The sequence below is a fragment of the Enhydra lutris genome, unplaced genomic scaffold (genome assembly GCF_002288905.1).
Source record: "Enhydra lutris kenyoni isolate GAN:26980312 unplaced genomic scaffold, ASM228890v2 scaffoldscaffold17, whole genome shotgun sequence".
NCBI lineage: Eukaryota > Metazoa > Chordata > Mammalia > Carnivora > Mustelidae > Enhydra > Enhydra lutris.
Window position 1 is genome coordinate 36,322,722 of NW_019154101.1, and position 14,571 is coordinate 36,337,292.

Consider the following 14,571-nt stretch of genomic DNA (forward strand, 5'->3'; position numbering starts at 1 on the left):
CTCCCTCTGACCCGCCTCCATCTTGTGCTTTCTCTCTTTCTCTCACTCTCTCTCTCAAATAAATAAATAAAATCTTAAAAAAAAAAAAGAAAGAAGAAGTCCAAATGATCAGGGCTTACAGGTGAAGTGTGACTAAAATTATGTCTCAAAAATGAATATACATACTTTATATATATGAAATTTTATATTCAAATGACTCTTATCTTTCAGAAGATCATGTAGGGAGGCTATGAATTATTCCAGGGATGCATTCATCTTAAAGTCAAAAATCATTAAAAAATCAAATCCCTCCCTTGCTCCCAAAAATATAGTCTCATTATTTTGTGCTCATATTTGCTTACCTGTAGGAAGAGAAGCTTTTTTCTCTGAGATCTCTGGGTATACCTCTGTGAATTCATTTATACACTATTAAATTATCTGAACCTTATAGAGTTCCAGAAGTCTCATGAACTATGTATTTTCTGATAGCTTTTCTTCCACTGTGGGTACACTCAGTCAATGTCTCAAAGAGACACATGGCAAATACCACATAGTCTTCATTATAGACCCCCAAGATCCCTCATTAAAATGAATCATTACTCATGGTCTTCATGCCAAGTGAGGCTTGCCAGGCCTGCATACTCCCTAAGTAAACCAGTACTTGTTTGGACATGTATTGCATTAACCAGCAAATTCTCTCAGATTTGTTCTGAGAGAGCTTTCAAAGTAGACTTTTTTCCTTTGGTGTTCTGCCCTAGGTATTCATAGCTATGCCAAGAGCTAAACAATGCCCCTCATATTCTGTCATAGTATATAAATCCAAGGATTTTCATTGTTATCAAAAAGGTACTGGCTTTTGCTCCTTCCAGACTATCTCAAAGCTGCCATACCAGTGACATGATAGTAGAAGTTTCAGGATATGAAATCTTTTGGTAGAATACCAAGATTGTAACTGGACATTCCAGAACTTCATGCCAAAATGGAAGAAAGCATTTCTCTTATCATATGCTAATTATAAAACAAATAGATCTCCCCTGCCATCCCCTGCATGGTTGAGCTGAATCCGTACCTCTGCATCTGCTGGCCAGACTGTCTGTGCTTTGCTCTGATTCCCACTTGCTGTCCATTCCCACATGGCTCCTGCTCCACCTAAACCTGTTCCCCTTCTAGATTTGGATAGCCAAAGTTGCAACAGCATATGGGAGCTTTCACTCATAGACTGGAGCCCATTGAGTGGCCACCCTGAGCAGTTCCATTTCCCAATCCCTATTTCATTCCTCCCAAACTGAGCGTCAGAAGTCATTCCAGACTCCTTTTCTGCCTCCTTGTGCTTCCCACCATACCTCTCTCCACTTACCCAGGGTCTGGGACACCAGCATCTCCCTATCCACTTACGGTGGGCTCTCAATACCTTGTCTGCATACATCCCCTCCATCATCATTCCCCCATACATTCTGTGTACCCTAGTTGTGGGGTTTCCCCTAAAAAATAGGATGACCTGTATTAGCTTATGCAGGATACAACACAGAGGTCCTCTTGGCTTCTAATGCAACTGTAATTAACAGGAATTGTAAGGAATACCATTCTTTTGAGTTCTGTGCCAAGTGCTTTTCAAATATGTTATTTAGCTCCCCAAATAACCCTTTGAGATAGGCATTATCTGACCTATTTTACAGATAAGAAAACTAAAGCTTAGAGAGTATGTGACTTGCCCAAGAAAAAGCCAAGTATCCTTGTTGTTGCCAGATCTGGAATGCAAGCATTGTGTGTCCACAGTCTGTACAATTCACATGTTCTCCACTGCCTTCTTCTGGGAGAAGAGTACCTCTGTGGGTGAACAGATTGTGTGTTTCGTTTTTGTTTTGTTTTGAAGCAATATATCAGAAGCAGCATGTCTAATAGTTAAGACTACTTTATGGGTTGGAATTCTGACTCCTTCACTTAATTTTTCTGAGCTCTAACTTAGTCAGATATGAAATAGGGACAAGGACCTCATGGGGCAGTTTTGAGGATTCAGTTACAGTATATAGAAGCCATAGAACAATACCTGACACACGTAAAAAATCTTTATATTTTTCTTTTATTGTCAATAGTAGTAGTAGTAATAGTAGTAGTAGTAGTAGTAGTAGTAGTGTTAGTATTAGTATCTCTATACTTACTGTTCTGAGGACAATGCAGAGAGTGTTTTCTTATCAACGGTCTGAGAATTTTAGTTAGAATGTTGTAAGCCTTTTGCTTTTCCTTTTATTCTTTCTCACTCACTCATACACTCTTCACTTTAAAAACCCAAAATAGCCCTAAAAGATATGAAAATAGTACTTTTGTTTGCTTTTTAAATTTAAAAGAACCATCAGGAAATCCTGAAGGGGGACCAAGTAGAACAGAGAGCTTTAAGATCATGGAATGTGATGCGCAATGAATGAATCATTGAACATTATATCAAAAACTAATGATGTACTATACATTGTATAATCGAATTTAAATTAACAACAAAAAAAAAGATCATGGAATGTTGACTACAGTCGTCCTCTAGTTGACAAATTCTGTGAGAGACGGTATCCTTACTCTACCTATACAGGACTCCTCCTGGTGGCCAATCTCTTCTTTGGCTGGGGCCCCCCAGCACCTCACACCTTTGTCTCCCTGTATAGCATTTGTGCTACTCACTACTTTGTTTTTCAATCTGAAAGACACTACTTTGCTTTTCAGCAGTGGGTCTCCTCTGTCCTGAAGTTTCTTCCATCCCCTGCCCATACTCCCCTCCCATGGTGGTTCTCATTCAGTAGACCCCTCATGAGATCTCAGAGCCCATGCATAATACATGCTAACACTAAATGCAAGGCATAGCAGGAGCAAGGAGGCATTAGGGAAGGGGAGAAAATGAATCAGAGGACTTTCTTCTAATGGATAAACATTTCTTGTCACTACAGTGAGCTTATTTAAAGCAGAATAGAGATTTCTGTTGTCTCTGGGCCCTATTTCATAAATTTCATATTCCAAATCTCATTACCCCAAATGTGTCCATTGTGCAACTTCTCAAAATAGAAAACAAAACAAAGTAAAATCAAGATGAAGGATGATCATTCTTACATGACACAGTCTTAAACTGCCCTAAATCAGAGTTCTAGCTCCATCAAACTTGATTATACTTTAGTTATGCAATTGCAGATTATTTTTGCTCTCCTATTGAAACTTTTCTTTATTTCTTCAAGTCTGTGCTGGAAACAAATATTGTTTCTTTAAAACAGAGGGAAAAAACCTTAAAAATAAGATTGTACTCAAATTTAAGTCTTGGGAGGAATTTTTAGCCATGAACAAGTAAAATTTTTAGCATAAAATTCACACCCTCTTCACTAAAAAAGTGAAATTTTAGACCATGTAAATTTTAAATACGTGAAGTCCCCCTACTTAATTGGATGCTGCTTCACCAGTTGAGTAAACTGACCAACATCGTTGGTCGTTCTCTGACCAGCAGATGACATTTTCCTTTGTTCAACTTAAATCTTTCACTCTCCCATAACTGCCTGTCCTGATGACTTTTACATCTCTAACAGTGCATGAAAGTTTTCCTGATGTCCTGGCAGTGGAGAACAGGGACCAAGGTGAAAGAGTAATGCAGCATATGCCTCACATTCTGAAGAAAGGTGCCTTTCTTGGGGCCTATAAAAGACAGCCCAAACACTTTGTTCTCTTACACATCACCAAAGCCATCCACACTCTTTGCCATGCCTATCTTCTGAACCTTCCTTCTTCAGCCCGGCTAGGGAGAAGGAGAGTGTCTTTGCAGTATTGAGTTGAGGTCTAGGGGAGCCATTGGGGAAGGAATTGCCTCCCCACATTCACCAAAACCAAGTGTAACAGACTCCAAAAGAATCCTTGGTAAATCAGGTATAAGACAGAAATCTAACTTAGGAAGAGATTTGTGAACATTCATTTGCCTCCTGCCTGAGCAGGAGGGAGGGAGGGACAGCTGTAAAGCAGCCTATGACCACATCACTTGTATGTGGCAAAGATGGATGTGTTTCTTGTGGATCTGGTTTGACATTGAGGGAGAGCTCTAGGCTCAGCTGTCTTAATGGTGGCCCACCCAAGAAGGCCAGCCCCTAGGCAGGGGTTTCCAAACAGCAAGAAATTATAGCATCCTGCCATGAGCAGGACCCAGTCCATAACCCACATATGGAAATTCTGAATTAGAGAAGCCCCTCAGAGACCCCTACAAGCCTCCCACATATGTACCACATGCAAAAGTAGGCATCTAAAATCAGCCTCACAGCATTTATCAGTGGAGAGCGGGTACTAACAAAGATAAAGGGGAAACCACTTGCACAGCCATGGACAGTGAAGTCAGGAGTTATTCATCCTCCTCCCATTTCCCCTCCCAGATCCCCAGCTAGGAAAGAGACATCCCAGAACCAGGCTATGCCCTCCCATTCTACTTCAAGGTACTGGAGGGGGAGGCAGAACAAAAATACAGAGCCCCCTTCCGCTCAAGACTCTGGCAATAATTCTGGTATGTTCAGTGCAGACAGAAGGCTTGTGTTGGAGCTGAGTGAGGGTAGAGTGACCGGAGACCCCTGGAGCAGAGGAAGGATTATGTAAGCCTTGTAGGATATGTAAAGACTGTGTCCTTAGTTCATACTGAAATCAAGAGTTATTGGAAGGTTTTGAACAGAAAACTGACATAATCTGAGACATTTTTAAAGGATTATTTTGGCTACTATGTTGAGAATGGACTGCAGGCAAGGATGGAGCAAGAAAACAATTATAAAGCTATAGAAGTAATCCTTTCTAGGAAGCAGTGGCGTGGCTTGGACCAAGGTGGTAGAAATGGCAGTGTGAGAACTAGAAGAATTCTGGATCTATTTTGAAGATAGAGCCAATAGGATTTCCTACTTAATTTTGACCAAATCTAAATTAAACTCTGGGTTCAGCCCTTCAATACCTCTTTAATTTGATATGGTGGGCAGAATAACGGTTCCAGAAATGTCCACATCCTAATCTCTAGGATTTGTGAATGTGTCACCTCACATGACAAAAAGGACTTTGCAGATGTGATTACATTTAAGACCTTGGGTGGGGGAGGTTAGCCTGCGTTAGCCAAGTGGGCCCAAACTGATTGTCTGGTTTCTCTGATGCAGTTAGAGGGGAGCAGGACTGTGGGAGAAGGGTCAGAGAGATATTACGGGGAAAGGACTCAAACCATCACTGCCAGTTTTCAAGATAGAGGAAGTGGACCATGAGCCAAGTAATGTGGGTCACTTCTAACAGCTAGAGAAGTCAAGGAGATGGATCCAGAAAGAACACAGCCCTACCGACATCTTGACTATAGCCTCAACAGACCTGTGTTGGACTTCTAACCTACAGAATTGTAAGATAAATGTGTGTTGTTTTTAGCCACAAAGTTTGTAGCAATGTATTATACCAGCAGTAGAACACTTACACATTTGAGCAAAACACTTAGTCTCTGTTGGCCTCAATTACTACAGCTGAAAAAAAAGAGAGTCATGACACTTAGGCAGGATTACTGTAAGAATCAGAAAAATAAGTGTAGGGGCTCCTGGGTAGCTCAGTCGGCTAAGTGTTGGACTCTTGATTTCTACTCAGGTCATGATCTCAGGGTGGTGAGATCCAGCTGCATTATTATCAGGCTCCATGTTGAACATGGAGCCTGCTTAAGATTCTTAAGATTCTCTCTCTCCCTCTGCCCCTCCCTCCCCACCCTCAGGCGCTCGCGCTCTCTCTCTCTCTCTCTCTCCCAAAAGAAAGAAAGGAAGGGAGGAAGGAAGGAAGGAAGGAAGGAAGGAAGGAAGGAAGGAAGGAAGGATGTGTGTAAAACGCCTGCCACACAATTGGCAGTTAGTCCAGTAGCCATTGTTGTTGTTCTATTTATATGCTAAGAATACTCAGACTGAAAGTAGCCTAACCCAGCCCCTTTCTGCATGTTTCTTCCCTCATTAACCTCTTGTGCCTGTTCTGGGAGGTGGAGGTCCAGATCCTTGAATTGACACCATCTTTTGTTCAGTTCCCCTCTTCCCTTGCTTTGAGCAAATCACTTATCCTCTCCTAGCGCTCATTTTTACCACCTTTAAAAAGGGAGTAACATTTGCACTACAGAATTGCCTTGAGGATTAAGAAGCACATGGGCCTCTTGGGAAATGATCGTGTCTTTCCTTCCTCCCACCACAAAAATCCTGACTGTCTGAGGAGTGTATGGGAAAGTTCCATTTCCTTCTCTCCCTTGTCCCCACAACTCTTATTTTCATTTTATCCTCTGCTCTTCTTATGGATTCTGGTCCTACTTCATGGGCTTCATGTCCCCTCACAATCTATTAAGAATGCTAAAGGGTTTTCTGAAAATTTCTTACAGTTCGAACATTAAGTTATTTCCCAAGCTCTGCTTTTCCCCTGAGAACCAAAAATGTCATTGTTTTCCCATTATTCTGATCTGCTTATTTTTACAAACACGTTGTTGAGATGAGTTGTTGTTTTCTCATCTTCTGGACAATGGAGGACTTACCAACTGAGAGTATGGCTGCACTCAGCCCCTCAGAATGCCCACTCGGGTGTTGATTAAATCAGTTCCTTAGATCTGCATCTGGACAGAAAAGGCTTGTGTGTATAATCCATCTCAGTTCCCAGTACTTATTATTCTGAGTTTTGTCTTCTCTAACCCCAACAGCTGGTTCTCAGACTTGCTGAGAGCACATGAAGAACTAGAATTCCCCATATGCTGTTAACCATGCCCCCCACCCCAAAATCATCTTCTATGTGGTTATGACCTTTCCCACACTTCCCAGCAGGACATCCATACCAACATGACTACTTCTTTTCTCTGTAGTCTAGAATCACCATTTTGATGCTGCTTGTGTCCTCTATGTTACTTGGCAATTTTACTTTGCATTTCCTCTACCTATTCTGCCAGTACTCCCTCCACCTCCAGCTCATACTCCCCAGTGATCTCCCAGCAGGTGGCCTGACCTTGTATTTCATGGAGACTCTAAAAGACTTTAAATAGGAACTCTTTCCATTTCTTCCTATAGGCATCTTTACTGTACCCACTCCCTCCTTATGACAATAGGGGAAGAATTTCTGTACCGCCTCTCTTCCATTGATATTGTAGCAGTTTTGATACTAAATTATGCCCCTTCCTGAATCACTGTCTTCTCAGACTTGGATGTCACAATCTCCAATTTCCCTCCCCAATCTCAAAACCATCCCTCATAGCATCATCTGCAGGCTCTTCCCACTTTACCCAAACCCCCTTGCTGGAGTACCTTGGAGCCCAGCCCATGATCTTCTCCTTTTCTAATTTATTAACTTTTTAAATTTATTGTGGTGAGAATACTCAACTTGGAATCCACCTTCTTAACCAAGATCCTTTTCTCTTACTGCCTACTCTCCCTAAGTAAATTCATCAACTCTCCGTTTGTGATTTCTTCCATCCCAGATCTGCAGCTCAGAGCTCTCTTCTGATAAGCCTCATAAGCCTCTCATGCTTGCAATTGCACACCATACTCAAGCAGTACCTGCTTTCCCAACTGCACCCCAAGATTGTATTCCCTGAGCATTGCCATCCACCCAGATGTTCATGCCAGAAATTTATAAGACACCGACAGCCTATCTTTCTGGGGCCTCCTACAGATAGTCATTCACCAATTTCTGGCTTCTGTTCTTCTGAAGTACTTGAAGAATCTTTGTGCTTGCTCCTCTCCACTGCCAACACCATGCCCCAGCTTTTGTTATCCTTCTCCTGAACCACACACGGAACTGTCATCCCCCACCACCACATGCCTGTCCACTTGCAGGATCCTTGGGCACATCCTTTAAAAGCACACTGACCATGTTACTCCTTTGCTCAGAGAGTATGGATGACTTCCCATTGCTTCTAGGAATAAAGTCCAAAGTTTCTTTTCATGGCTTCAAGGACTACATTATTTGACCCCGCTGACTTCTCTAGGTCCCTCATCCTCCTCTGCCCTCTTTGCTTGCTGGCTCCAGCCACAGTGACCTTCTCTCTAATGGTTAAGTGCAATCTAAGTTTCTTCTAAGGTCAAAGCTTTCACCTTCTTCATACCTCCACCCAACCTCCGTTTAGTCATACCCCCACAATTCTTCATTCTTCACATCTCAGCTTAAATATCTCTTTCTTAGGGAGGTCTTCTCTGACTCCCAAGACTGGGTTCAGCCTCTCTAGGGGACACTACTGTAATGCCCTTTTCCTTTCTATCTAAGGAGTTAAAAAGCAGTTGTTTTTATGTGGTTATCTGGTTGATTTTTCTCAAAGCCTGTCCTGCCCCCAACCAGATCACCTCCATTCACTAACTAGAGCAAGAGAAAGGTCAGCAGTTGAATTGGTCTTAAAGAAAATAAAGAGAGCTTTCCTAGCTACAGTTTTCTAAGGGTTAATACAAACACATTTCCTTTAGACATCACATCAGTCAAAATGTCAGAAAATATTCTTAAGATAGATTGCTTAATAAGAGAAATTGTGACAGTGTGTGAGTTCTAAAAGCAAGCAGATAAAGTAGGGAAACTTTAAATTATATATATATGTACACACACACCTACCTTACACTTAGCTCAATGGTAACCATACAAAGTAGTTTACAATATTCCTACCACCCATTTCTCTAATATTGAATTTTGGCTTGTCTCTTCTCCTACCTGCCTGATTCATTTAAATTGCCAACTGAAGCTGATGGACTTCTAGAAAGAACCACACTGAACTCCTTGTAAGAGTGTCATCCTATGTATGGGAGGTGACCCAGGTCATGCAATAAAAACATTTCAAGTAGAGGAAAGATCCTTTTATTAGTCAAATTATAGATTCTTCATTTCCCTGAGGTGAGCCTTCTCTGTGTCTTTGAGAATATGGGAGCATTTTGAAGGTTCAGAACATATTCTCTGGCGGCTGCAGGAGGGGATTACGTGAACAACTCCACAGTGACCATTAGCCCTGCTCAGTCTCATCTTTGGCAGAGGGTTTCCACAGCCTGCAGACATTTGTGTCTCCCACAGCACCCAGAATTGCTGGTTTCCCCGAGGCACAAATAAACACTGATTTAAAAAAAAAATCAGATGAGGACATATTTGTACCAGATTTGAGGGGATTTTTTAAAAGATTTATTTATTTATTTTTAGAGAGAGAGAACATGAATGAATGCACATGGTGGGGGGCGGAGAGATGGACTGGGAGAGAGAGTCTTAAGTGACATGGGGGTCAATCACATGACTCTTGAGATCATGCCTGAGCAGAAACCAAGAGTCAGATGCCTAACTGACTACACCATCCAGGCACTGCAGTACCAGATTTGAGTTTAGGCCACAAGAGTGAAAAGAAATCTGTAGCCAAAATGACCTTTTGATTGAGATATAAAGGAAATGGCAAGAGAAACTTAGTCTAAAATAACTATGCAAAACTTTGGCTTTATACATTTAAGTAGACCCATTTTCCTGGTAATTTTCAAAGACAAGAAACTAGCTTGATTATTATTATAACATCTTAATTCTCCCTTAATCTGAGAGATCTGGGTCAGTGTAGACTAGGGACAAGATTCGTTGAGTACAATGCTAAAAAGACTCTTAAACAAGTGTCTGTTTCTCTATGGTGTGTCAGGCATTGTGCTAGATACAGGTAGTAAACAATGTATTAAGCTTCAACTCTGCCCTCAAGGAGCTGACAGTCTACTTAAGAATACAGAAAAATAAAAAAGCAATTACCTTACGTTGATATGGGCTGTTTATAATAATAGAAATACAGAAGGCTCTGAAAGTCCAGATGAACATTTCCTAACTCAGACTCATAGGGTCATAAAAGTCCTCCAAAAGAAGTGACATGGGAGCTGGCCCTTGAGGGGCCATAAAAAGGGCCAGGGTAAAAGTGGGTCAGGCAGAGAAAGGAGATGGCCTGGAAGCAAGAGATGGCAAATCATTGGCAAAGAAGTTCGGTGCACTTGGAACTGGCCACATTTTGTCCTCCTCCAGTCAGGACAAGCTCAATTCTACCTTTCCTCTTCCCACTAGGGCTACTTTTATTTTACCTCTCTACAACATCCTTGTTTGAACCTGTTTTGTGTGTGTTCCTTTGGTTGGTTGGTTGGTTGGTTGGTTGGTTTGCCTGTTTCCCATGATGCCATACTGCCTCTGGTATCCTGCTCATGTTCTCCTTGGCAGGCCCTGTTGTTCTAGCCCCTCCCACACTCAACCCCTCTTCACCACCTTTCTCACACTGTCTCCTATCCCCTTTCCACCTCTTGGGCAGAGTGTTTAAAATGCAAATCTGATCATGTCAATCCTCCTACTTAAAACCCTTCAGTGGTTTGTTTTTTCCTGTTTGGATTTTTTTTTTCTTTTTGGGTAGCACTTTTATTTTTCCTTATGCCATGATGTATCCCTGGGCTGTGATATTCTCACATAACAGTAGAAAAATAAGATGTGTAAGTCATCCTTAAAAGCTGAGAAATGATACCAAAATCTTACGTAAATTAAAACAATGCATAAATTTACAGGTATAAATACACAAATTGCTTTGCATCTATAACAAGTAGTTTAAGCCCTGTGTTAGTCTGTTGAAAACACATTGGATGAGAAGGAAAATGGAGTCCGAAGGCTTGGATTAGCTCTGTTTCTTAGCTCTGCTGGAGGACTCTAAGAAAGAAGTGACAATTAAAAAAAATTAAAAAGAAAAGTAAAGAAAAGAAAAAAGAAGTGATAGTTCATTCATAAAGTCTTACCAGCCTCTTGAGAAATTCAGGAATTGCCATTAGTACTCTGTGTAGATCTAATCAGGCCCCAGAGGAGTGAACAGCTCACGTGACATTGTCAGTCAGCCAAACGCCATCACATCAGGCCAAGTCCCCTCCATAAACACATTACACTTAGCCTCCCTCTGTCACACAGAATGCCCAACCGAATGTATAAACTTTAAACCAAATGTATGTACACAATTTCAGAAAACACATGATCAAAAATAGCTAACTTGAGTACAATGCTAGACAGTGCCATTTGCCTTCCTGTCAGACAAGGACAGGTTTCTTTTTAAAATGGCATGTTCCTGGTAGATAAGTCTAACAAGGTGTGTACCTCTGCCAGAGAAAATTTATACGTGTGAACTAACTTGTACAGAAAAGTGCTATGTATCTTCTAGCAGTCCATTTAAAAGTATTCGCAATGGCAAACAGACAGGCTAGACTCGTTGGAATTCTACCTGCTAATCCACATCTGCTGGAAGGTCAAAGGAGTAGCCAGATACTGTAATTGCACTCACAGGGGTGGTAATCTTAATTTTCACTGTAGTTGGCTCTGGGGCTGTGACATCTGTGTTCTAAAGTCTGTAATGCTGAGCTACTTGATAAAATACCACCAGCCACGTGCCACACATTGTACTGACATCTAGGCCCTTGCCAATATAAGCATCACATCTCGTGGTTGCATTAAAGGCATTCTTATGAATGCCATGATTCCATGCCTAGGAAGGGTGGCTAGAAAGAGCTTCTGGGTCTAAGACCCTCTCCCTCCAGAGGGAAGTGATCTGGCCTCGGGGAGCTCAGGTCTATTCTCCAGAGAGGATGGTGAACAGTGGTACCTCTTGTTGGACATCCAGGATAGGGTGGCACCACTTCTCCTGAGATCATGTACAATTTCCTTCTCTTCTACGGTAGTGTGGTTATAACCTTTAGAAATATTCTTCCAAGTCTTAGCTTGCCAGTCTCATAAATAAGCTAACAGGGACCAGGCGTAAACCTCAGAAATGGGCATTGTGTGGGTGACAGGTAACACCGTTATCCAAGTCTGTACACCCACCTGTGTATGACCAGAGGCTTACAGGGATGGCACAGGCAGAATAACAACTTGCACAGCTGGGCTACTGGAGGTGTCAAAAAGGACCTCTGACAGGTGGCCTTGAAGCTCAAGGTAGCTTCACTGAAGAAGAACATGGTGTTTCTCAGGAGCTACAGGAATCACTGCCGAAGGTGCAGTGTCACATTCCCCACCCACCCAGCAGGAAGAGAACTTCATTCAATAGCATTCTTTGATGGCAGATACTGCTCTTGTTCTAGGTTCACCACCCATATGATTCTCCCTCTGCCCCATACTTATCATTACATCCTGTTGTTTGGGGCAATAAATAACAGAACCAACCAGGCACACTGATTATCATCCTTAGCAGAGACATCTTTGCTCATACCTGGGCCACTGTTGAGGGAAAGAACAGTGACTTCTCAATTCTTCTTAATATTTTGATTTCTGGCCTACACAAATGAAAAAGAACTGGCCTTGAAGAAGTGACAGCATCTGGAGAACTTTTTATTGCTGAAACCCTTTAGTGGTCTCAAAGGCCCTGTATAACTTCACCCTTGCCTAACTATGCCACCTCATCTCCTGCCCTTGCCCACTAGCCCTCTACCCTTCAGTTACGTCTGTCTTCTTTCCATCCTTCAGACACACCATGCTCTCAAAGCATTCAAACCATGTCCTTCCCTCACCTGTTACTCTATTGTCTGGCTTTCCTTCCAGATGGCAAAGTTCTGAGGGTAGGAGCTATGCCTCTTTTGTTCATTGTAATACCCCCACCTCCTACCAAAATGTTAGGCTCAAAGCATGTGTTAAACACGGAAATGAATGAATAAGAAGAGACTGTAAGCAAATGTTAAGGTTTAGTGACCACATACTGGATGAGTTGGTATCTCTTGGCTTCTATTATCTTTGTGACATGAAAGGGTTTTTTGTTTTGCTTTTTTTAAGGGGGAATAATACAATAGACCCCTACTACCCATCACCTAACTCCAGTAATTATCAATATATTGCCAAACTTGTTTCATCTACACCTAATACTTGTTGGATTTATGTAGATATATAATTTACATACAATCCAGTGGTTTTAAGACTTCATGAGGTTGTGCAACTGTCACTATTATTAATTCCAGAATATTTTTATCACCCCCAAAATTATCTGTACCCCTCAAGCAGTCACTCCCCATTCTCCCCTTCCTTCAGCCTCTAGAAATGACTACCCTACTTTCTGTCTATATGAATTTTCCTGGTCTGGATATTTCATATAAATGGAACAATACAATATATGGCCTTCTGTGTCTGGCTTCTTTTGCTCAGCATGATGTTTTTAAGATTCATCCATGTTGTAGCATATATTAGCCTACATTACTTTTTATGGCCAAATAATATTCCATTGTCTAGATAAAGTACAATTTGTGTGTGCATTCATCAATTGATGGGCATTTGGGGGTTGTTTCCTGCTTTTTGGCTAAGGATGGAAGTGTGAATGTATAAAGTATCCACATAGTTAAAAGGAGAAAGAGCTTATAAGGAGGCATAAGGATTTCAGGCCACAGGGAAGCCAGGTTAAATTTGATACTACAAAATAATGCTGCATTATTATAAAATTTTAGTACACAAAACCCTTTGAAGTGAGCTCTGCCTCTTCCCCAGAACTCCATACACCAGTTCTACTAAACTTCTTGTAGTTCCTTAAACTTGGTCTCACTCACTCTGCCTCTCTGTGGGACCATTTGCTTCTAGTACTTACCTCCACTTACCATCTATCTTTGAGTCTCAAATCAGATGTCACTTCACCCGGGAAGTCATCTCCAACACTCTGATTGATGGTAGGTGTCCCTTTTAAGTATTCCCATGGCATCCCTAATCACCCTATTATAGCACTTATAACACTACTGTGAAACCTCACCCCTGCACCACCACTGGACTATAAGCTTGTGGGCCGGAACTACAAAGACATTCTCCAAATTACCCCCAACACCTGAGACAGTGTCTGGTGCATAACTGGGGCCTAGTAAATTTTGAAGGAATAAATGAATGAATGATGCATACTTTCAAAACCATAAATCCATGAGGGTCGAAGACGGTAAAAACTAGGGCAAGACAGTGATGTGGATGTCATTCCAACACAATGACCATTGCAACTCTCCCCAGATGAATTTTCACTCCTTTAAAAATAAGGGAGAATTATAATATTTGTCAAAACATACATATTTGTAGTTCTGAACAAGTTTCCTATCAATGGTAAAAATAAATTTTTCAGAAGTATTAGCGGTTATCAATTCTCCCACTTTTTTTCCTTGTCCACATTTGTCGTTCCATTCTTGAATGAAGACTTCTAGAACAAAATTGGAAAGTGGCACTCAGGTGGACACAGAGAGAAAAGAATAGACTACTAGCCAGGATCACAAATACAATCTAGCATAAGAGATAACTTCTTAATTGACATTGAGGAGGGTTAAAGTGGTTTTCCAAAAGAAAGAAAACTATTAGTAATATGTCTGTCCCATTACCATTAATTTTGTTAACTTAATTTTTATTCCTTTTTGTTCACTCAGTTAGAATTTTGGCTGTGTATACTCCCCAAAATTATTAAATTATGAAAAATCTGGATTTTTAATAGCATATTGGGTTAATAGGGATAATGTCTGAACTTGACCAAATAAATTCTTCTCTAAAATAACCACACAGAAAATACAGCTACATTTCAAACATTGTATGCTTCAAGCCTCTGAATGAATTTTCCTCTGAGGAAAGGACTGTATAGAAGAAGAAATATCTGACACATACAAATTAAGT

At 41.2% G+C, this 14,571-nt stretch overlaps 1 protein-coding gene across 3 annotated transcripts in view; it reads left to right on the forward strand.

Annotated features, from left to right (window-relative positions):
• Positions 1-14,571, forward strand: part of LOC111147633 (androgen induced 1) — a 260,604-nt gene that overhangs the window by 212,167 nt on the left and 33,866 nt on the right. Inside the window, exon 5 of one of the 3 annotated variants that reach the window (XM_022503818.1) lies at positions 7,869-7,875. The exons of the other annotated variants lie outside the window; for them this stretch is intronic. Within the exon in view, the coding sequence (XP_022359526.1) occupies positions 7,869-7,875 (7 nt within the window). The remainder of the gene's footprint in view (positions 1-7,868; positions 7,876-14,571) is intronic. 3 annotated transcript variants of the gene reach the window in all.